Source organism: Balaenoptera acutorostrata, chromosome 13, assembly GCF_949987535.1.
Source record: "Balaenoptera acutorostrata chromosome 13, mBalAcu1.1, whole genome shotgun sequence".
NCBI classification, from domain to species: Eukaryota; Metazoa; Chordata; class Mammalia; order Artiodactyla; family Balaenopteridae; genus Balaenoptera; species Balaenoptera acutorostrata.
The window spans coordinates 4,348,701-4,374,135 of NC_080076.1; the positions used below are offsets into that span (position 1 = coordinate 4,348,701).

Here is a 25,435-nt window from a genome sequence, read left to right on the forward strand (position 1 = left end):
TCCCAACCCTTCTCCTCTAAGAGCCGCTTCACTCAGAAGAAAGTGCTTCTCCATGGCAGGGTGAGCTGAGGGTCCCTCCACCGCCAACTTGACCTTATGCAAGGGAAAACACTTCCTAAAATTTCCAAGTCAAACTTTTCTCATAATAAAAGTGAGTTAACAGCCACACGAATTAATAGTTCCCCACTGTTATTTCAGATAAATGTTTACAGACTAATGATTTTCTAAGAATTGACATTTTTGTTGAAAGCCAGATGTATTCCATTCATAACATTACCAATAAGAGAGCCATCTCTTCAAGACTCAATAAAGTTTTCTCCTTCATTGAATGAGGTACTTTCATTACTAGCTAGAGAACTAAATAGAAGTTTCTGAAACCAACTTTCTTTGTTTCCCATCAAGCATATGATGAATGTGGCAAATCACAGTCTCACTACATAGACCTCAAGGCACAAAACTGGGCCAAAAATAAGTTTGCTCATCACTGATCCACTTGTGGCCCCACTTTATTTTATTGATTCACTCAATAATATAACGAATATCTATGAATTTACCACTGAACTTGAAAACTAGAACATCACCTTCCAGATTTTAATTTATCCCAACCTTACATCTCTAGCTAAGAATGATTACACTCTTCCATTTTTTTCATTCTTTCTTTATTTTCATCAACTCCAGCAGTTGGATCTGTTTAAACTTTTGGTTTTAATCACTTCTTCAGAGGCATAGATACCTATGACAAGCAGAGCACAGTAAATAAAGCTGTACTGAGATCTAACACCAGCTAAGTTAAGGGCTCGGACTCAGCGGCACCTGAGCACATCAGATTCAAACTGGAATTTCCACAGAAATTTAAATTATGTCTCATCACTTAGGGATCAACAATATTACAAATGCTAAAGCTGCAAAAGTCAATGGCTTACTATACAAGTAAATGAGCTCTATGTATAAAGAGATTCTGTTTAATCTGATGAGGAACCCACAGCTTCTCTGAGATGAAGAGAAGGTGCCCCACCACTGACATGGTCTTTGGGCCGCCCCCCCACCCTTGCAGCTTCAGACAGAGCACTTGGTTTCTACTGGTTTTACACAGCAGTGTTCTATGTAAGGTTTTTTCCCCTGTTTAATAGAAAGAGAAAACTCAAAAACTCACTGAGACTTTGAATATGTTCATATACTGCTATTACCATGAGTACTAATAAATAATAAGCATTGGGCTAGTTCTTTTGTTAAAAATTTTCCCAATCTTCAAGATATGATTATCATATAAACAATATTTTTTTACAAAAAGGAAAAGGTATAAAATTTTAAAGACCTGATATCCAGCAATAAGACTGCCACTTTCTAGTTGCCAAAAATATATGGCATATCCATATTATGTAATTATAAATGTGAAATGAGAAAAAGACATTCTGAATATTATAATGCACTGTGAGAATGAAAGGGGAAATTATTGTTTTAATTAACTTGAAAGAAAATTTGGGTATAATTTAAATAAAAACTTCATTATATATATGTTCCGCTGAATCTGCTGTTTCCCATAATCCTTTTCTCCACCAAATTAGCATGAAAAAGGAGACACAGATATTGTTTAGACCTTAGCAACTAAAAATTTCTTTAATATGTTTTTACCTAGAAGTAAGCACTTTTTAAATTATAAAATGCTGTGTTTATATATAGTATGATTTTTTTTGTACTTGTATAACTATAAATTCATGTCCATGTCACCATAACCCTGAAAAATGAGAACATGTGTCCTGGGCCTCCCAGGAGAAGGTGATAAAGCCACAGTGACTCAGGAAGAATGCACTTGAGGTTGACTCCATTAAGAGACAGGACCATAGACAGTTATATACAACTACACTAGTTTGCACTGCCTTTTTAGAAATGTGACTATAAATCATATGTTAGACCAGCTAAGAAAAAGTCCATCCTGAAAAAGAAAAATTTCAATGAGGACTTTAATATCTTAAATCTATCAATATTCACTGAATGTCAGTCACCTTTGGAAAAGCTGAGACAGAGAAGGAAAGTTGCCAACCACACCCTCAAGAAATTATCTAGTGTGGACCCAGGGCATACACCCACTGTGTTTTAAACAAAAAAGAGAAACCAAATAGAATGTGCTAAGTTGTACATCAGTCTTCTTAGTAGTAAGAAGCGATTACATAGAATGGAAATCCAGGGAAGGATTTTCACAGTGAGACAAAATCTGGGCCTTGAAATTACAGCTGACACAGGCCTAGAAGACCTGCAGACATGGCTTTCAGTGGACACTAAGTGGAAACAGTAAAAAAAAGTATGCTGAGATAGCTTTCCTGTTATCCTGACCCAATTTCTGTATCATACTTACTGCACCACACTATGTCTAGGAAATCACTGTCTATAAAAAAAGCAAGAACTGGATTACATTAAAACTCAATGGAGGGACTTCCCTGGTGGCGCAATGGTTAAGAATCCTCCTGCCACTGCAGGGGACACGGGTTCGATCCCTGGTCTGGGAAGATCTCACATGCCGCGGAGCAACTAAGTCCATGTGCCACAACTACTTAGCCTGCACTCTAGAGCCCGTGAGTCACAACTACTGAAGCCTGCACACCTAGAGCCCATGCTCCACAACAAGAGAAACCACCGCAATGAGAAGTCCACACACTGCAACGAAGAGTAGCCCCTGCTCGCCGCAACTAGAGAAAGCCCACACACAGCAATGGAAACCCAACGCAGCCAAAAATTAAATAAACAAATAAATAAATAAATAAATTTTTTTAAAAAAGATTTAAAAACTCAATGGAAATGATTACTTCACTGAAAAGCAGATCTCTATATTGGCATCATATGCTAGAAACAGTTCTAAATAGAATTAGGTTTCACTCAAATGAAATTGCCAATATTTGATGGTTTTTAACCTAAGTGTTGATTTCATATGATTCAACCTTAGGAGGTGCTAATATCTTAGAACGTATCAAATGACACCATGACTCTTTTGAAAGGGAAGGAAGGAGCTGCTGCAGCAGAAGACAGCCATTCTGTGGAACATCAGGACTACTACAAGATCGACCAGTCTCTTACGGAACATCAATGTCTGCTTGTTTTCTCTGAGTACGAGGGCGAGAGCAGCACAGGATTAGTGGAGAAGCCCTTTGTTTGAAGCTCACAGTGGATTATTCAAGTGACCCAAGGACCAAGAACTGGGGGTGGGAGGAGATATCTTAGAGAATAACCTGTGTAAACCCTTGATTTTTCCTATCAGAGTTCTGTGGCATAATGAAATGTAAACATCTTGTTTTTCATTTGTTAAAATGGATCATCATATTGCTTTGACCCAACTTTACAAAAATTACTTCAGAAAGGTTGTAAGTTTCCTGAAAATTCCTCAGGAAAAATTTTAAACTTGCACTTTTATAAGCAACTACCAAGACATCAAGAATATAAAGAACATCTCACAAGAAGTCAGTACTGTATAATGAAACTGTATGAAAGTTGGTAATTAAGCCTAATTGAAGGCTGCAGTGAACATATAGGTCTTTGTTCTCTTTAATTCTGGCACTGATGGGAAATTAAGGATAAGAGCTTAAGGCATATTTTAATCAGAGTCCAGATGCATAAGCCCCAGTGTTCTAAAAGCAATTTAAGTGAAATAAAAAAGAGAATAGCCAAAAATATTCTAGATGCCTGCCGAGGGAAAACACCTATATTCTGAACATTTAACATATCTGATTGATCATATTTGGGATCACTTATTCACTGACTTCAAAAAGAGTTTAAAAAAAAAAAAAAAAAGAGTTAAAACGGCAGATATTCTTATACCCAAGATCTGATTGAACTACTAAATGGTAGCAGAAAAAAAAAAAAAACCTTAAAAAATTAACTTGTGACATTAAACAACAATGTATTATCATATGCAAAAGCAATTAGAACATTCATACTAGAAAAGGTATAGTTCACTATCTCCACAGAATTCACTTTTATTTCTATATAGGAATGAAAGAGGAGGCAACAGAACAAAATAGATGTCATTTTAATAAAGATTATCAGTACTAAACCATACATTTCTGGTCTAATAACTCAATGAGCTAGTACTAGATTACATCATTATAACGTATACAGTATCATTATAGTCTTTTGGGTTTCCACTTTGGGAGATGGAGAGAGAAATATATATACTTTATTCACCAAGGTTCCATAGGAATATGATGAAAAAAGCAAAATCGTTTAGAGATGGAATACACAAGGAGGAAACTCATAGAAGACAGGGGCCTCATACTGAAGCTTGAAATAAAATAATGATTTGGAATGATAACCAGGAAAGATGGAATATAGCAGGAGTGTAATGAGGAATAGGAAGAACAAAAGTATAGAGAAAGGAAGAAATACGTTATGGAGTAGGGAACAGAATGTGTCTAACAAAATACAGGCAGACCTCGGAGACACTGCCGGTTCAGTTCCCAACCACCACACTAAAGCCAAGTATCACAGTAAAGCCAGTCCCACGAATTTTTCAGTTTCCCAGTGCATATAAAAGTTACATTTACACTATATTGTAGTCTGTTAAGTGTGGAATAGCATTATGTCTTAAAAAACAATATTCATACCTTAACTAAGAATACTTTATTGCTAAAAAATGCTAACCATCATCTGAGCCTTCAGAGTCACAGTAAGAGCATCAAAGATCACTGATCAGAGGTCACCATAACAAATATAATAATAATAAAAAGTTTGAAATCTTGTGAGAATTACCAAAATGTGACAAAGAGACAGGAAGTAAGCAAATGTTGCTGGAAAAATGGAGCTGACAGACTTGCTTGTTGCAGGGTTGCCACAAACCTTCCATTTGTAAAAAGTACAATATTTGCAAAGCACAATAAAACAAGGTCTGCCTGTAAAACCAACGCCTAAACGGCTTACTTGCAGGCAAGCTCCGCAACTGAATCGGGCAAGGTGACTGGCACTGAGGGAGAGAGGGAGCAGGCGAGGCAGGGAGAGCGGGTGAGGGTCTCGAGGAAAAGTCGCTGTGACCGGCGAATCCCCTTGCCCACACTGCCCCGGGGCTGAACTCCACACTGGCGGCTTGCCGGCTTCCTCTTCCGTACAGAGTAAGAGGTAAAGCTGGTACAGCATTCAAGGGTCTTTCCAGCCGGATTCCGACTCAGTTGCCCAGGCCCACCCTCACCTGTCCCGTGACCCCGCTAAAGGAAACACTCCCACGGGTGACCGTTTCCTAAACAGCGCACGGCTGGGATCTTAGCTCTTCATCTTGCCCTCTGCCCTCCCCCAGCCCCAGGGCACACTGGAACAGGACTCACCAAGCTCGCGCGCGCCGCGCCTCACCGGAGGCCTCTGACCCTGCCCTCTGCTGGGAGGGCGCCGAATCGACGCTTCACTTAAAACGCACCCCTTCAGAAAGGTCTTTCCTGACCACTCATCCTAAAGCAACACCCGGCCCAGACACTCTCTGGAATAGCACCCTACTGTGTTTTTGTCAGCGCCTCCTAATAAAATTCTCTTTTTCCTTTATGTGCATATTATCCCTCTACCCTTAGCCTCAGTCCATCAACCCTAAATTGAAGGGGCATGAGAACAGAGGGTGTATCGTCTAACACGACATGCCATTTCAGTTTTGGAACACAGCAGTAATTGTAAATAGCAGATGTAGTGAATGTTTATTGGGAGAATAAATTAATGAATAAATTAGATGTCTTCATTAGCATCCCCCATAATACCTCTTAAGCAAGATTAATTGTTCCCGCTTCTAAAACTTTCTTTTGTGTCATTGTGTAGCTTTTCTTTTCACATATTATGGATAATTGCATAACCTACAATATCCTCTAAAAAACAAGAATCATATAATATCCATGTCTATTTAAATGCCCAGGAATAAAACACACAGAGATGAATGCTCAATAAAATACTAGCTTAAAATTAAAAAATGAATCTTAGAAAACAAAGAAAACAATCTTACATTTCTGTAACACACACATACTTCTAACACTTAGACTTCCCCTACTGCTAACATGAAAATCTCCCCTAGAGTAGTAAACATGGAATTTTATCAGCACAGCTGTGATGCACTAAGAGCAGCAGTTACTTTTGACAGAGCAGAGAGCAAGGACCCTGGTATAAAAGTTAAGCAACCCTCCCTTCTTTGGCAGGGGAGTACACACCATGTCTGCTCAGCACACTTTAGGAGCAAGCATTCCTCAAAATAAGATAATCTCGAAAAATAAAAAGCACCATTAAAGTGCACTAAATTTTCATACAACAGGGCAAGGACAATTAAAAAAACGTCTCGTAACAGGGCTGCACACTGCTCGACACAATGCCCCCAAACCACAGGGCTGGAGACATGTCCTCCCAGACAAATACTGACCCTACTCCACAAAAATTCTCATTGCAAAACTTCCCTTGAATTATGTGAGCTTTGATTTACGTGAGGTTGTTAAAATATACCGCTCACATAAAATGGGAATTTCCCATAAGGGAAAAAAAGATGAAACTAGAAATAACAGTAGTAAATAAAATGCATTCCATGAAGTCCACCCTGATTTCTAGAGATGAATTACAATTTTGGCACTGAGCTTCCCAGCAGTAAACATGAAGAAGAAAACTCAATTATACACACGATTTGCTAGTACTTAAGACCAAAATGACAAGTTGTTTCAGAAAGGCACAACTTTTCCTGGAAGAGAGACCAGAAAGACACTGTTCCCCCCAGGATCTCACCAGGAAAATACAACATGTGTTCAGGAGCTGCGCCCCTGAGCACGATCTTTACAATAAAGACACGCGTTTTATAAGGTTACTTCTTAAAACATTCTGAAATTTAAGTCATTATCATAAAAACTAAGCACAAAATCAGTCAAAATGTTATTGGAGGAAGAAAACAAAACCAATGGGGGCAAAGGAAAGCAGCTCTCTAGGGATGGGACTGATTGAAGGGTAAAACTGAAAGCACATTGAGAAATGAGTGGAAAGAATATTTATTCAGAACAGCAAACTAAATTATAGGACAAATATACAGAATCCAGATATTCCACATAGCTTTGCACTACGCAACTGAAGTAGGAGTAGGGCTACCATTGCTTCATGGAAACTGAGGGCCCCAATGAAGTTATGAGCGTGAAAAGTGGATTTTCTATCCCCTCAGAGATGAGTCATGAGAACCATTTGTAACTAGGTCCAAACACCTCCCCAAAAAGTAAGTTGGAAACTTCAACAAGCAAATGAGGAGCTGAGATCCCGATATTCTCACCAGTGATGCTAACTTTTGCTAACTTTCACCTGGAAAATTTATAAAGTAAGAATTAGAATACACCCATTTCAGTAAGAAAACATTTGTCATAAAGCAACCATAGGACATCCTAATTATCCATTTAATTTAGAAATACTACTCAAATGCTAACAAGATAACTTCAGTGGAAAATATATACTATCTCCTTATGTACCTTAATAAGTGGTCAGATTAAGTTGGTAAAATATAGAAGGGAGTTTTCTAAAAATAACAACCTTGGCTTTACATGAGTGATGTGACTTCTATCTATCTTTCCACATAGAAATAATTATTTAGCAGGGCTGCCTATTCAATCCAACTTTCTTATAATAAAATGATGTCAAATGATCATAGGATATTATTTACATACTAGATGCTGTCTACAGATGGAGAAATGGGAGAAGATAGAGGAAAGGGAGTCCTAAGCTCACGCAAAAGCAATAGTAAGTCACTGAAATACAACAACCTCCCACGCATTAAAATAAGCAATCCGAGATAGAATGAATTGAAACGTTTTTCCTCCATTTTGGCTCAACAGAGTTACTTCTTATATAAATATTTTTTAAAGCAGAAGGGAGCCCATAGACACTTTATTTTTCCAAAATTGGGCCTCATTAAAGAAAAAAAAAATCACTAGCCATTGATTAAGAGAAGAACTGAGAGGGGAAACCGATAAGCGATAAGCGATAAGCAGCGGTGACGGGATAGCAGACCTGAGCCAGAAAACACAACGTGACTGACAAGTGTTATAAAGAACACTCTTCAGAGACGAGAAGGACACTCAACACGGAATGAAATATCTCAATGCGTCCATGAGAATAAGCTACCTGTTTCAATGATAAAATAGAAAACAGAATTTACCTTACAGAAATTCACATGGAACAAATATTAAGGAAAATGGTTGATCCTTTAATAAAAGAAAATATAAGCAATAACAACAACTTAGCCAAAAGGCAAGTTACTTATTTAAAATGGACAATAAAGTGACAACAGCAGGAGTTGATCTCACATTATGAATATAATCTCTTCTAATAGGAAAAATTTGAGTCTACCTAAATATATGTAATTCAGAGTTTTTAAAAAATGTATTAAAAAAAATGTATTATTCTCTTAATTAAAAGTAACCTAAGTTTCTAATGAACCCAAAGTATCACTGGCAAAGCTTCAATAACAACTGTGCACGTACATGTATATATGCTTTGCCCAGGAATGTTTGGGTTTCAGATGACATTCTCATGCTTCAGTATGTATATGTGTAGCTGATTCACTTTGTTATAAAGCAGAAACTAACACACCATTGTAAAGTAACTATACTCCAATAAAGATGTGAAAGAAAGAAAGGAAGGAAGGAAGGAAGGAGGGAAAGAAAGAAAGAAAGAAGAAAGGAAGGAAGGAAGGAAGAAAGAAAGGGAAAGAAAAAGAAAGAAAGAAAGGAAGAAAGAAAGAAAAAGGGTGAGGCTTACATCTAAACTGAAAGACAGAAAACAATGATGATGCCTTCATACAATTTATACCATATAAATAAAAAAGTTCTTGAGAAAAGAGATGAGATAGACTCCAAAAGACTTACACAACATCCTGTCCTATAGCAATGGCTCATAACAAATTAGAACCACTATCAGGGCTGCCAGTATTTCTATCCCACACTCAGACTACATAATATCTGGTATATGTAAAAATGAGGGGAAAAGATTTTATGATCAATAAGCTCAAAGATACTGTTAAAAGTAAGATGCCCAATCACAAGTTACAAATGTCTGATAAAGGAGAGAAGCCAACAAAAATATCAGGGCTCAGGAATCTGAAGGAGGCCTGGGGGAAACCCATTCACTTGAACAAAATCACTGGCCAGCCCTGAGCCTGCCCCCAGGGGCCTGAAGATACTCCACAGCTAGGTTGACAATAAGGCACAATCTGAGACTTAGAATATTCACAGACTCCTGCAAAAATTGCTTCAATTGAAGAAATACTAAGGTTTTAATCTAGATATTCATTAATAACTTGAAAACCTAGGTACATTATTTAGCTCTTAGATTCTCAGATATACACATCCAACTTAAAATCCTTTACTGGTAAAACTGGTTTGGGGAGCACATCAGCCTTCCATAGATACTGCCAGTGTAGACATTTCCTGATGTTGTCCCAGATACCACAAAAGCAATGTATCAGATCAGAAATTCTGAGTGAATCGTTTCCCCCTCCTCCTGTTTACACAGTCATTCAAAGCCCAGCTGATTTCCAAGCACTGAACTACAAATGCTATCTCTTTCTATTGTAATATGCACCTGGCTTTCACATAAGATATACTTATTATGGCTGTTTCAATTGTGATAACTGTGGATAAGCTCGTTTTCTAGATTTCTATTAGAGATTTCAGAGAGTCAGAAAGCTACTTTGGCTAACTATATTATAAAGAGAATTACTTACTTAAAATAAGGAATACTTTAGAATGAACTTGCAAATTAATTGGAGTCTATCATTTTGGAATGTGAACTGAACGTGGCTATATTTAGTTGCTTATATTTAAGTGTACAAGACTTCTAAAATATAGTAATATACTACCTTAAAATAAGTTCATGCAAATTTAGGGACAAAAAAGTATGTTCTTACACAAGCCATCACTTCAGGTGTTCACAGAGTCAAAAAATATATATTTGAAATTATCTACTTTTCTGTTGCTAATGACAGTCATGCTGACAAATTCATTAGTTCATCAAACTATAGTGCAAGAATATGATTTATTTGTAATAAATTATCATTTTTGCATATATCAGTCAAAGCACAAGGCCTAAATACTTGCAAACAAAATGCATTATTAATTTAATTGTCACAGCCTATTTAGCTAACTTCTACTACTATTTGCTATAATATGCAATGCATAAGAGGGGAGAATCAAATTCAAAACATAAAAAGAATAAACTGATTATACTGTCCTAGAGAAATTAAAATATAGCAAGCTTGCAAAACTATGGCCAAGGCATTAATGTTTTAAGTAGGTAAGAAAAACATGTTTAACTTAATTTAGAGAACAGTTATGCCCAAAGAGATGGTTGAACATGCTGATAAAGAGTTTCTTTGTTTCCTGAGACTGTTAAAAGGCATCAATTCCCTCTCCAAGGAATGGAGGAAGGTAGACTGGAAGGAAGGAGCCTTTTGGTATTTACTGTGCTAGATTTTGCTACTTAAATCTTAGCCTTCTCCAGCTATGGATGTCTATTGGAAAATTATGCTGCGGCTGAAGCCCTGGCATTCCAACTCAGTATTTCTATCAGGAAGAGGGAATGCCCTATCTATCAACAGATATCATAAACAAGAGGTCCTCTGAAACACAGAATCTTTGGTAGGAAAAACAATTCAATCTAATGTTGAATGTAGATGAACTCTGCACTCGGACTACTTAGAAGGTAATAACCCAGAAGATGAGGGATACTTTCCCATTTGAGACTCATCTCCTGATTTGAGGACAAAAATCATGTAAAAGTTGGAGAAAAAGCTTACCATATCTCAAAGGGGAAAAAAGACATGCAATCTTTCTCTTGCCTCTTTTTAGCCTCTCTTTTTGTATTAGGTACTGAAATGAGTGAAAGCAACAGAGAGTTATCCTGGAATGCACAGGAAAAGGTAAATGGAAAAACCTATGAGTACAACTGGAATTTTCAAACTCCTAGCACCATATATAGGAGGTATCTACTGTTTTTAAGGTGCTTGGAGGATAAATATATGTATAAGATGTTGAATTTTTCATTAATATGAAACCATATGAACAGACATACTCAAATTTTTAAAATTCCGAAATAAAAAGCAAAAATGATACATTTGAGTTCAAAATGTATACAAGTTATATAGTAGGGAAATATTTTCTTTTTACTAATTATCTGATCTAGATTGTTTTCATTCAAATTTATTGTGTGAATAAAACACCCTAAGTACCTATATGTAAAGATTTCAATGTGAGATAATATAATCAGTACACAGAAGAGCACCAGAATTAGAAAAATAACAATTCTAACACTTATTAATGATGAGATATTGAAGAAATTGTTGTATATTCCTGCATCTGTCTTTAGTTCTATAATAGAATAATAACGCACCACTGATAAGGTCATATAATGATTAATGAGATAATGCAAGTGAAAGCAACAAGAACACAATAACTACAAATGTTTTGTTTCTTAAATACTTACAAAACATAACTTCGACAGGTTCCAAATTACAATTTAAATAATACAAAATCTTTTGAATTTCAAGAATAATGCATTCAGGATCTGTTCAACACATAAATTTTGTCTCAAGTTAAATATAATGTTACAAAGAAAAGTATGAGAAAACAAAAGGCAGAAAGTAGACATATGTAACATTCCAATATTCTGACACAGTAGTCATGTCCAAACTAAAATGCTAAAGAAAACAATATGCCACCAATAGAAAAGTCAAGTTAAATTCCTTGTAAACATAGAACATATTGATGAGTATTTTAAATTTTTAAAAAATTTATTAAACATTTACAAACATGGCAGAAGAAGCCCTAGGCTATAGAGTGATAGAACAAATTGCATCATGACTGACATTTTCAAATAGTATTTAAAACAGAAGTTTCTAGGAGTGTCTGTAGAATTTCAGATACCATCCTGGAGGATTTGGGGAAAGCTGAAAACCTACCAGGTCTTTGAAGGAGGTGAGAGTGCTTGCACTAGTGCTGAGGGAGCTGCACATTTCAAAGATTTAGAGTTTCAGAAGTAGCCAGGCTCACCTGGTAGCTGACATTGCTGTACTTCAGTTCACCTAATATAATTAAGTCTATGTGATGAAGCTAATTATGATACAGTAGCAAGAAAAAAGAAAACCTGGCAGTTGATGACACAGTAATTGTAGTGTTATTTTTCATGACATGGCAACCGTAGTATTATTTGGGGGATGACACAAGATGTATTTCTTTTTTAACATCAGCAATGTTTAATTCTACAGTAAGAATTCAAAAGATGTTATTTTAAAACCTCAAAATAAAAATACACAAAGTTCAAATGAAAATAGACAGTTTGGTTTTACATATTTATTTTAGCTCATTCTGACGCAGAGGTCAGTAAGATTTAACTCTTCTACTGTTTAACTCTTCTACTGTTTCAAGGTTGTTTCACAAATTCACAAATTCAAATCCCTCAAATATTTTCAAATATTCTTAGATTGAATTTTCTACAATTAAAATGCAACATTAACTTCTTATTGGAAAAGACGCAGATGTAGAGAATGGACTTGAGGACACAGGGAGGGGGAAGGGTAAGCTGGGACAAAGTGAGAGAGTGGCATGGACATATATACACTACTAAATGTAAAACAGATAGATAGCTAGTGGGAAGCAGCCACATAGCACAGGGAGATCAGCTCGGTGCTTTGTGACCACCTAGAGGGGTGGGATAGGGAAGGTGGGAGGGAGAGCCAAGAGGGAGGAGCTATGGGGATGTATGTATACATATAGCTGATTCACTTTGTTATACAGCAGAAACTAACACAACATTGTAAAGCAATTATACTCCAATAAAGATGTTAAAAAAAAAATTCTTATGGGAGAATGACATAAAATATGATATTCAACAACAGAGTACCACTAATGTAAAACATGACAAACTGACTTGATAAAAGTTCTAGGAGTTACCCCACTAAACAAAATCTAAAATGAAAACATAATTATATTAGATAAATTTTTTAAAAATGGATGAAAATTACCTTTCTTTTGGTGTGCCAACTCCATGTTTTCCCAGTAGATGAGTATTTAGGTGTTTCTTCATTACAAAAGCAACCCTAAAAAAAAAAAAAAAGTTATTATAGAACTAAAACTTAACTCTCTGCTAGAAATACATACTAAATTTTTAAAAAATAGACATGGATTTTATATATATATATATATATATATATATATATGTAACAAGAAAATACACATTACGATGGCACTAAATTCTAAGCAGAAAGCTTGCATACAGATTAATATACTGCAATACCTGAAACCAAAAGAAATAACTGCATTTAAATTCACGGGTTCATTTTCTCACTTGAGTAGACGAACAGGGACCAAACCGATGATTTTAGTTCTTTAGTCACTGCCTTCACTGTCAGTTAGTCAGAAAGATAAAGCAACACCTCAGTATCACATTCCCTGCCCCTTAGCTGATCCCACACTTCAATCATGAAATGAGTTTGAGAAAATATCATTTTATTAAACATTTAAGGGACTGTAAAAGAGAAAATGAATAGCCTTCATGAAGCTTCCTTAAAAACATGGTAATTATTTGGAGAGGTTTTTTAAAATGATATAAATGTTTACCGTGTCTGCAATACAAGCAAAAAAAAATGTACTTAAGTGCCCAGAAGGTATCAATAACTAAAACAAGCAAAAAGTATTACCTGACACGCTATCTTATTTTACACACAAATCAGATCACTTAATTCAATTTCGTTGACATAGATATGAAATGGGCAGGAATCAGCAGCCAGTGCATAGTGCACCACTCTTCTGCATATATATAGTACCACATAATTTAATTATGTTGTGTGAGTATTTAAAACAATTTAGATCTCATTCAGAAGCATCAGACTAAAATGGCTCTCTTGATAAGCAAAAAAATAAAAATTTACTGTTGTAACTTTCAGTGTAAAAGGGCTTGCAAACATTTTTGTTAATTACGTATTACAGCTGTCCTTCATAAAGTTAATTACTAATAGCTGAAAGGCAAGAGAATCTATTTGCATATGTACATGAAAGGCATGACATGCAAAAATATGATTTTAATTAGCATTCTATGATATGAAGGGCTACAAATCAAATTGGCATGTTATAAGATTCTTAACATTAAACACTGAATTCATCTGGACATGTTTGCACAAACAGGCAACACAAGACTATAAAGTACTATGGCCTTATGGAAGAGACGTGTGTCAAAAGCCAAGACCAAAATGTGAATGCTCCTTTTCATGTCTGGTCTATTTTGGTTATTTTCATATAATATTAGGGAACCTCAGTTCTGAGGCTAAAATAATATGTTTGTATTTTTTTAATGACTGAGTCCATTATTCAAGTAATGCATTTGTATAACACTAAAAATAACATTCATTCTTTTCTCTACACTGAGTAACAACTATGGACAACACATGCTTTACAACTATAAATAACCAATCACACCACCAATCCATAAAATGAAAAAATGATTATTACATACAAAGAATCAAACTGTGATGATATTAAGTGCTTAGCAAAAATTACAGTATAAGATATTCTATATTTGTTTGTTTGATTTGAACAAAATAAATAATATTTTTCATTTCCTTAAAAAAGAATACAGCAATAACAACAGTCCATTTAAGTCATAACTTCCCTACTGTCTTCTATTTTCCTATAATTAAAAAAACATAAAGCTAATAGCAAAGAGCAAAGGTTAAGAACCCAGAGTTGCAAAGCACAGCTTATTTATATGACCAAGTATAATTTAAGAGATCTGAGCTTAGAAACCACAGTGCAGTTTTTAAAAGACAAAAATTTTATTAATTAAAATGTTTCAGGTTTAAGAAGTAAAACAAAAATATTACACTGTACAGGGGAACAAACTAAAGTACACAGAGAAGGAAAGCTTCTTCCTATAATTTAACATTCTGACATAATCTGCTGAATGTCTATAATACTAAATTATCTAGAGGAATAACAATTTTTTATTATTATGGGGAAGAATTTACAATACTAAAACACAGCTCAATTGTAGTCAAATGCAAAATACTTATTCATCCAAAACCTGACATAAAGTAACTATAAATTCTTTAAATTTGGTCTAACTAAAGTATGTGTAGTGTAAGAGTCTCAACATCATCCACAGTGAAACAGTATAAGCCAAGCATGACCAACTAAAATAAACTTACCAACCTCTATGGATAATAACGTTGCCAGTAATTTGTGATTACTGAACGGAGCCTATCCTTCACTGCCATCATAAGAGTATTAATATTTTAACATAATGGTTGTTTTGGAAAATTTATAATCTAGACACCACCAGAAATAAAACAAAAATAATCCGGAATCTGAAAAGCTATACAACTGAAATGCCTTGCTCCCAATGAGTACACGTGACTTAACACTTTGGTTGTTTCCATTCATTCACTGGTGACTATGTACCGGCCATGGGCAGGTTCTGCATGTAGGATGCAAAATCAGACAGTTAAAGTCGCGTCTTCACGGAGCTTTCCTTCTATAACCTGTGGCTTCTCATCAGGACGAAGCAGCAGCACTCAGCCTGCCACGCTACCGCATGGATTCCCCTAATCACGTGTGCGCAAGCTAATGCGTGTGCTAAAAGCAGGACCTACCCTAGACAGGAACGGTCTAGGCAACTGTGGTACACAGGTGATCAAACAAAGAGAAGTCCCTGCCTCGGAAAACGTAAAACCTAGTGAGGGAAACAGATGACAAGAACAAAAGCTACAATACAGAGCATCTTAAAGAGTGAAAAGTGGTCGGAGAAAAAACAAAACAGAGAAGGAAGAGCTGAAACCTCAGCAGGGGATCAGCATTCTACACTTGGGTGGCTCAGGGCTGCGGTGGCGAGCTGGACACTCCACCAAGCAGGGGGGAGCCGGCCACAGAGGAAGGGCGGCCATGGAGACCTGGGGCATGAGCCCGTGGGGCCGCCCGCAGTGAAGCGCGGAGCAGAGGAGGGACGAGGTGGTGGCCGGGCACTGGGGGAGGTACCGAGCTCGTAGGCCATATAGCCCGGGCTGGCACTGAGTGAGAAGGAAAGCGTCACAGGCATCTGAACAGAGGACAGATGTGCGGGACTCGCATTTTAATAGAGTCCTCTAGCTGTTCTGTTTAGCACAGACTGCGGGGGCAGGGGAAGGGGGCGTCGCGGGGACACAAAGAGAGGGAGGACCTAACTGGCTCTTGCAATAATCCAGGAAGAGGTGACAGTGGTTTGGACCAAGGGCTAGCAGTAGAGAAGAGATCTGGTCAAATTCTAGACACATATTTGTGATTAGAACCAAAAATTTCCCTAGGGACTTCACATGGAGTCTAGAAGAGAGGAATCAAAGACAACATCAAAGATTTCGGCTTGGGAAGAACTGAGCTGGTCTGAAGGAGAACATCATTTTAGGACATGTTCAGTGAGGAAGCCCACTGACATCCAAGACGGGTCTCTAACAGGAGGCTGAATCTACTGGTCTTGAGTTTAAAGGAACACCTTGAAATAATAAAAAGTAGTGCTGTTTAAAGTATGATTGATTTCCAAGTATCTGTAACTGCCTGAAATAGCATCATTTGAAATTGTTTTTGGTGTCAAAAGAACAGCACAACAGTAGCATTTGCAAACTAGCTACAGATTTCTACTTTTTAGTACAAAAATTTCAGATTTGAACTCCTAATTTTAAAATAATTTTTCTTACACTATATGGAGATAGAATACAAACCTCTTCCTTCAGCCCCTCAGATTTTCTCACTGCAGAATTATTTCACTTGTGAGTCACGGAAGATTATCTGACTTACCCATGAAAGCAAATACAATACAAAACCATGACTACAGAGAACGGGACGTGACAAGCAGGAGACACCCAGAGCCACGGCACCCTGGCACTCCCGCCTCACATGGTGCAAGGCAGGGTGCTCAACTCAGGGGCCAGAAGTCAGGTGTGCACAGGCTGTGTTTCTCCCGAACTCAAGGCGAGAGACGCAGCAGCGGCAACAGCAGCTTCCCTGAATTTCTGTTACGTTGCTTCTTTCCCTCATCTGTCGAATAAGGTCAGATGCTCCTGAAAGACAGGCCTATAAGATACAGTACCCAGCTCCTCAGAAATTTCTGATGATCAGATCCACGTAGGCACTATAGGTTACAGGAAAGAAAGTGCATTTGCTGTTAAGAAGTTAAAATCTAAACACAGTAAGTTAAAAGAAAATTTCTAAGAACTCATTACTATCTGACCATGACGCGTGCACAGTCACTTATCCTTTTAGTCTTACTGAGGGATCTGTAGTAATCCACCCCATTCTCCCAGCTGCTCCCCGTCTACGCCAGTGCCACACACCTCCAAAACAGCTTGTCAGAGCACAGGGGCCACACAGTGAAAAGCTGAGTGAACCAAACAAGAATACAGTTGACAGTTTTTCATCACTGCTGAAGAAGCAGAAAATTTAAAAAAACAACAACGGCAAGCTGCAAGGTTAGCAGGCCAAGACTATCTGAGGAGTACAAGAAACAAAGCCCTCGCGAGCAGACACTTGTGGCAATGTCCCTGGTCAAGGCTGGTTAACTCCTCAGGTCGGGCGGACCACGCAGCATTTGTCCCCCTGGTAGCACTTCAAGTACAAGTGAGAACAAGTGACTCCTGTCAGGGCTCTGCCATTTACGGCTCCTGTAACTTTGAGAATTTTAAGAACACTCTCCGAGTAGCAGTCTCCTCAGTTGAAACATAAGAAAAGCAATACTTCATAGGAGTTTTGTGAGAGTTAAATAAAACAACATAAACACAATGTGGCATGAGGAGCAGATAAAGACAACTTAATAAATAATAGCTAATATTAGTACTGCTATTTTTAGAATAGTGTCGGTGACACAGTTGCATCTAGAAAAAAAATAGTTGAAGGATTTCAACTCTGAAAGCCTCCATTCCTTTGAGCCAGTTCAGATAGCATCTTAACTGATACGCATAACAACTTAAATGAAATTTCAGCAGATGCAGCAAGACTACCTAGAAAATCAAGATGCAAAGATCTGACAAACCTACCACGTCAAACAACAGTGCCTACCTATGTGAAAGCCACTGACCTGAGACGTAAATTCGATGCCCATTTCTGTTTACTCTAATCCCCAAGAAGGGGGCTGGGGGCCAAGAAAGAATAATGCACTCCAAAACTGAGCAACAGCCACAAGCAAAGAATAATGGACCATCACACACATCCAAGTGTCCAACAACCCAAGGTTCTGTTGTGTCCCTCTTAATAGTTTTGACTTTGAATGGTAGGTCTCTAAATTAAAAATAAAAATTTTAACTAACTTGGAGAAAAAAATGGCCTGAATGAGTCAAAACTCTAAACTTTGAATTTTGATATATCTTTAAAAGAAACTCATATTTGGTTTTTTCAAAGTGTTTATACATATATTCTAAATCCTAGAATCTCATAAGAAAGCAAACCTACACAAAAACTGCATCACCAATAATCCTATGTCTACTGTCAGAACTTCAGAGAGAGCCCTTATAAGAGAGCCCACCGTTCTGTGTTTTGCGTAACCAAGTCACGCTTTGGACCTACTCTTCCACCACAATCCCTTCACTTTTCCTTCTGGCCTCTACAAAAGGCCCTCGCCTTCCTACCAGGTGCAGAACTCAGGGTTCCTATTAATCCTCCAGGTGCTAATACAGATGTAGCAGACACTCGGGAAGAATACCTCACAGGTGATACCCAACCTTCCTCCCTCTGAAGTAAGATGGAGCCAAGATGGTATTGACAGTTAAGGAGTATAACTCTGGAAATAAATTCCCTGTGTTTCCAACCCTGGGCCACCATTAATTCTCTCTGTAAACTGAGACCTGTTATTTAACGAGGTGCCTTTGGTTTCTTCTCACATAAGATGGAATGGTGGTCATGAGGGTTACATGATTAATGCCTGGTACCTGACACACTCTTAGCCTTATATAAACCTTTGCCACTTTTAGCGATTGAGCACCCTAGGCTCGAAGGTTCAAGAAATAATGAACACCCCCAATATTCTACCTCATTCCCACTGGCCAGTGCCTCTCGAGTACTGGGCACCAAGTTAGCAGGAAGAGCATGTCTACCCTCCTGTGAATCTGTTTAGGAACACTATGTTCACAGGAACTACAGTGCCATTCAGTGTGATTCAATTCAAACACTAATTAAAAGATTCACATGTTTTAATAAGCAAGCACCAGGGACCCAAAAGTAAATAGCATTCAGACCTAACCAAGGAACAGACAGGAGAAGGATGAACGACGATAGAACAGCGTCAGGTGCAATGACTGAGGTAGCAGGTACAGAGAGAGCAAACAGCAGGAGCTTCTAGAAAAGTTCCAACGAAGTCTGGGAGCAGAATGGTTAAACTGGCTTGTGGGCACAGATTCCAGGTGCATGGAACAGGGCGTACCGTTTGGAACAAAATAACAGAGAAAGATCAAGAAACATTGCTAGAGAATTAAGTGAAAACTTGAGACAACAAAGAAAACAAGCAGAATCCTCATTGTGAAGGGTCTTATAAATCATGCCAAAAACTTTAGATTTTATCCAGATTCTCAACATTGCCAAATATCCTACAGATGACTGTTCCACAGAATGTTAACAGGGATGTTACCCAAAGAAGTAGGGATGGGGGGTGGTATGGAATAAGACTGGACAGTCCCAGATCAGAAGAGTAAAACACTGCAGACCTCGAGTCAGGGAGGTGCTGGTGAGCACTGGGCACCACGCGAGGGAGGAAGACTGGACCACTTTCTCTACACCTGCTCACCACTAAGTACCTTTCTCAGAGCAGACCTACGCACATCTCCTAGAACTGTGTCTTCAGGACACGATTTAGAAAATGCTGCTGTAGAGTCAGAGGAATTTTGAGACTGGGACATAAAAATGGCTGGGCTCACACTTCATAAGGCACAGGTTCTGCAGTCAGGCAGCGCCGAGATCAGATCCTGAGTCTACCACTTACCATGTGGGTGATCCTGCACAATTCTTTAAATCACACTAATCCTCTGCTCCCTAATTTGTAGTGTGGGGATAATCACACTTATCTCAGAAAGTTATAAAAATGCATTACTTAGCACAGTGGCTGTTACACGGTCATCATTCAAGTTTTAGATACACAAAAACATATTACCTATAATGTGATTTGACTTCTGGAGCAAATGCCCCTTGTTATTAAAAATACATAGAAATTGCTACCATTTTGCTTGATATGTCTGTTTTATGATTAATAAGGTATTACCACTCTGAAAATGTCCTTAAATGAATAGATTATTTTTATACTATAGTTTTACAATAATTTCAATTATTTAATGGTATCGGTATAAAAGACAGATGAATTATAGATTTTCAGTACTGCAGTAAGTGTGCATTTCTCCTCGTGACTCTACATCACAAGAGCAATGGCTTCTGAAAGATGTGCACCTCCTCATCTCGTGAAACCTGTTAGGTTACGTGGCATGCAAATGGAATTAAGGTCACTGAACAGCTGGCTTTAAAATAAGAAAACTATTCTGGAGTATCTGGGTGGACTCAACGTAATCTGTGTCCTTAGAAGTGGAAGAGGCAGACAGAAGAAAGGAGGCAGAGAAAGGGGGATGACTCTGAGGGCAGGGTCACAGAGATGCTATGTGATGAGTTGGAAGATGAAGAATTGGACCAGGAGCCAAGGAATGCACGTGGCCTCTAGAAGCTGACATTGTGTGAATATCCTGTTTCCTAACAACCAGCTCCCAACGGTTTCAGTGCTCATTGATGAAGCTTACCCATTTCAATGATTATAAGGAGTGCTGCAGAATGGCAGTGTTCCAATTCTATCACGCCTTCGACATTTATTAGCTGGCATTCTTCTATAAAGAACTTCAGGATTTTGCCCTTGTCTGTCTCATCTGCTCTCTCTAGCTCTCTTTCAAGAGCACTTTAAATGGACTCTGGGATTTTCACTTTTATGCCATGCTTCATAATCAATTATCATAACTGTGCTTTGTAATTTTCATACTATCCCAAAATTGGCCAATGGAAGCCCCTTAAAGCTGGCTTCTATGTCCTTTTGACATCACTCCTCTTAGTGTTCAGGCTCTTCCTTACTTTCTAGCAGAAGATGTTCCAGGCTCACCATGTCCTTTCCCTGCTGTAGACCTGGATCGGCCCTGGTTTCTTAGAGTAAGGAGTGGTATTTACAAGGCAAGACCTAGATGTTAGTTATGACAGCTGCTGTTTGGAATATCACTGAGTCCAAGCCCTCTCAATATACAAAGGTAGGAAATAAATTAATGAACACAAATAAATAACCATATGGCAGGCAGGAAAGGAAATAGAGAGGATCTCAACTGTAATGGCCACACTTGGTACATGAGCATTCGTCATAACAATCAATCGTATCTTTTCGTTATTCTACAATACTTTGTAATATATTTTCGAGTGGTATACAAATACATTTCTGTAAACAAATCACATTTTATCTATAGAAGCAAAACTTTCTATTCAGATAATTCTTTTTTGTGAATCATTAAGGTGTCAATATACTGCTCACTATTACTTTCTTAAACTCTAATAACTTGGCTTCTGGTGCTAGTTCTTCTAACCCATTTCTGAGCACTTCCTGCTTCTCACTGTTGTCGATTCTGGTTCCTCCTCTCATCCTCTTAGGGCGACACTTTTATTCGTATACAGTCTTAATTCAAAGGTATAGTTCAATTCCTGGGCTTCAGTGCATAACCTCTTTGTGAGTGACTGACATCTCCACCCATGGCCTTTGCAAGGGCCCTTCTTCTTGTCTGAATTGCTGATACCTTAAAACATATCCAACACTCAGTCATGATCGTCCCTCACTAAGGGGCTGCTCCAGACCTCCCTAATTCTACCAACTGTACCAGCTTCCCAATTTAATAATCATATTCTCATGTTTATAAGTCATCAATTGCTTCTTCACAACTGCTCCCTCTCAAGACCGTACTTCTCTCTCTCTAATTACGCTAGACCAAACCATTTTATTGAAGTGCTATAGCTTCAAGGTGCTCTCCATTACAATTCACCCTATATACCACCATCACACAATCTTCCTATAAATATGTTCATACTGCAGCTTAGCTCATAAACATTTTATGCTTCCCTTTCTGAATTGAATAAAGCACCAAGTCCTAAGCAAACAAATATTAGTCTTCAATAGTCATTCTGAACCAGTTATTCCAACTTCTGGATGTACCCTCAAGAAAGAATCTTAAATGAAGGCCAAAAACTATTCCAACAAAAAAATGAAAACACCCTAAGTGTGCAATAGTAGTGGCATTATTAGAATATTATGCATCAGTAAAAGATACAGAATGTTTCTCAGGATATATTAGATTTAAAAGGGACAAAAGTGCTACATACAATGTAATCCCATGTATATATATGTATGTGCATTTTTGTTTCTCACATATACACATACAAGTATATATAAAGAAAAGCAAATACCAGGCAAATTCGCTCTGATATGAGATCTAGTTTTAGATTATTTATAGTCTTTGTTTTTCTATAATAAGTAAAAATTTTTGAAGCAAAATGATGCTTCACATTTTACACAGCATTTTTTATGTTTCCTCAATGGCTCCGCATAACCCAATGAGTAAGTGGTGGAGGCATTATCAGCTCAAGCCGAGAGAAGAGGGAATTGAGGCTCAGAGAAGATAAGTGACTGACTTTTTCAAGAAAATGTGGCAAAGGAGCTGAAAATGCAAAAGTAGGATTCATGCCTGGTGACCTTTATATGGAGCTCTTCCCACCATTCCACACCCCCTGACTAATGAAAGATTATACCCTCATGGAAAACAAGAAAAAAGAAAAACTACAGAAATAAAAGCGTTCACAAATAAAATCATTACAGTATATTTAATGCTGTTCTACATAAGTACGAATCTTTCTAAACTAATGAGTGAAAAACCAAGTAGCTGATATTGGACAGTTTTTTTTTTTTAATTCACCAAGATTAGAAAAGTGCTCATAATATTTAAAAAGAAAATATTTATCATATGTTGAAGGTACAAACTAAAAATTAATGACCTGTGAAACAGGTCAGACAAAAATAAATACGTACAGTCAGTTAACAAGTATAATTATGCTTAGAAATAAATATAAAGATGCTGACCATTATTAAAAGAACAGCCAATTGAGATAAACTGCATTGGTTTTATTATCAACAAAAATCAAGATAAAATAAAATATTTACCCTCAAAGTGTCGGAAATCAAGATCATGCTAATATTAGTGTGATAACGTAAAATACGTTGTACAATATTTTAAAAACCTAAGTGAAGCACTAAACCTTCATTTACGTAATACATAAAATGAAATACATTATATATCATCATCAACATATTTGAAAGCAGCTTCCAATTACACTGTTTAACCATGACTTCACGGAAAAATTTTTCTCATCCACTTATCTTACCTATAAATGAGCACATTAACTTACAGGAACACAGAAAAACCTGAAGTTCAAATGAATTCTAATCTGTCCAAAAATGTACCTTGCAAATAAAGGAAAAATCTACAATGCCATGATATTTGTTTACTCCAAAATTCAGAAGTTAACAGGTATTAAATAATACTTAAAAACTACATTTCTCAAACTCTTTCACCAAATCATTGCTAGGCCAGACCAAGTATGTCTTCCATTGTTTCTCAAGTATCTTAAGGCACAATTTCTCAGAATGCTATTGCCTTTTTTGGTTATAATCATCACATAGAACTGACTACTTCCACATTTGAAATGTTTATCCTTGTAATTTTACATAAAGAAACTCCCTTCAAAAACAAATTAACATCCCAAAATTTAGAATTACCAAGAATCCTTTAAAATTATAATTTTTATTTTCCTATATGGCTCTGCTTCTCCATGAAAATAAATGCTATTATGTTTATTGAAAATCCCCATGGAGAAACAAAACTTGGAAAATTTTTTTCATTCACAAGAAACAAAAACTTTTCTAAGTGTCACATGTCTCCTGAGAGTAAGCATTCTGTGTCCAAAAACCCGCAGTGAGCTTTGAGATTTTATAAAATGTTAGCGAGAGCAATCAGAAACAGTCTTCTGAGAAAACTATGAGGCAGTGGCACAGACACAGACACACTCACACACCATTTCCCGCACTACAAAAAGGAGGAAGGGGAGACCTTCAGCAAGTTACTACTCCTTATTTCTAGAGTTGATCTTGTCAATTAATGCAATTATTAGTATTGTCAGAGCTATAAATATTGCACCCCCAAAACCTTAATATTACATTGTAGACTTCCAAATATTAACTATATTCTTAACAATAATGAAAGCAATCACATATTCAGGTTTTTTTTTTTTTCAAAATTATTAGCACCTTTAATTATTATTTATTTATTTATTTATTTTGGCTGTGTTGGGTCTTCGTTTCTGTGCGAGGGCTTCCTCCAGCTGCGGCAAGCGGGGGCCACTCTTCATCGCGGCGCGCGGGCCTCTCACTATCGCGGCCTCTCTTGTTGCGGAGCACAGGCTCCAGATGCGCAGGCTCAGTAGTTGTGGCTCACGGGCCCAGTTGCTCCGCGGCATGTGGGATCTTCCCAGACCAGGGCTCGAACCCGTGTCCCCTGCATTGGCAGGCAGATTCTCAACCACTGCGCCACTAGGGAAGCCCCTCAGGTATTTTTTTGTTTTGTAGTTTTGCTTGTTTGTACAGAGGGAGATTGCCAACCTCTGTTCTGAGTGTTTACATCTACCAACGTAGTTAACCCTTAAAACAACCTAACTGATGGATGAAAAGCATGAGGAGCTTTAAATATACTTTAAGTAACTTAATCTACTTTAATTAACTCTTCCGAGGTTGCACAGCTAGTGAATGGCAGAGCCGTGATCTGAACACAGGTTGTCTGATCAGAGCCCATATACCGTACTTGATCACTAAATCGTTCTTTCACTCTTCATCTTATAAATTATAATTAAGATATTAGGCCTTATTTCAGGTGTCTGCTGCATTAGTTTGTTTGTTTTTTTAACTAAAAAGTCTCCTGTCAAAATAAGTAAGGAAATAAATAATGTAAGTGTATCTTATTTCTGAGTTCAAGAAACAACACAGGTAAGCAGGATATTTTTAAAATGCTGAAATGGAGAGGCAAAAAGCTGGTCTAATCTAGGGTCTGAAATTAACAGTGACTTGACCTTGGTTCAGATCATAACAATGAAATGTAAGGCAAAATGAAATCACTGATACCTAAATTTTGAAAAAAGATACAATGAATTTAGTAAACAACTGTATTAGTGATAAACTACAGAATGAGGATTGCCATAACCAATGAAATGATACGTAGAAGGGGAAGAAAAACTAACACTGTTAGACATGTTCAAATGGTCCCAGTGTGACAAGGAAGGAAGGAAGGAAGGAAGGAAGGAAGGGGTGAGACAGAAGACTCTAAGCATGAGCTATATGCACTGAAAACCTTCCC

At 37.4% G+C, this 25,435-nt stretch overlaps 1 protein-coding gene across 4 annotated transcripts in view; it reads right to left on the minus strand.

The window, feature by feature from the left end:
* ZNF407 (zinc finger protein 407) overlaps positions 1 to 25,435 on the minus strand; it is a 420,134-nt gene that overhangs the window by 258,691 nt on the left and 136,008 nt on the right. For all 4 annotated transcript variants that reach the window (XM_057526911.1, XM_057526912.1, XM_057526913.1 and 1 more), the window contains exon 4: positions 12,989 to 13,063. In XM_057526911.1, the coding sequence (XP_057382894.1) occupies positions 12,989 to 13,063 (75 nt within the window). The remainder of the gene's footprint in view (positions 1 to 12,988; positions 13,064 to 25,435) is intronic.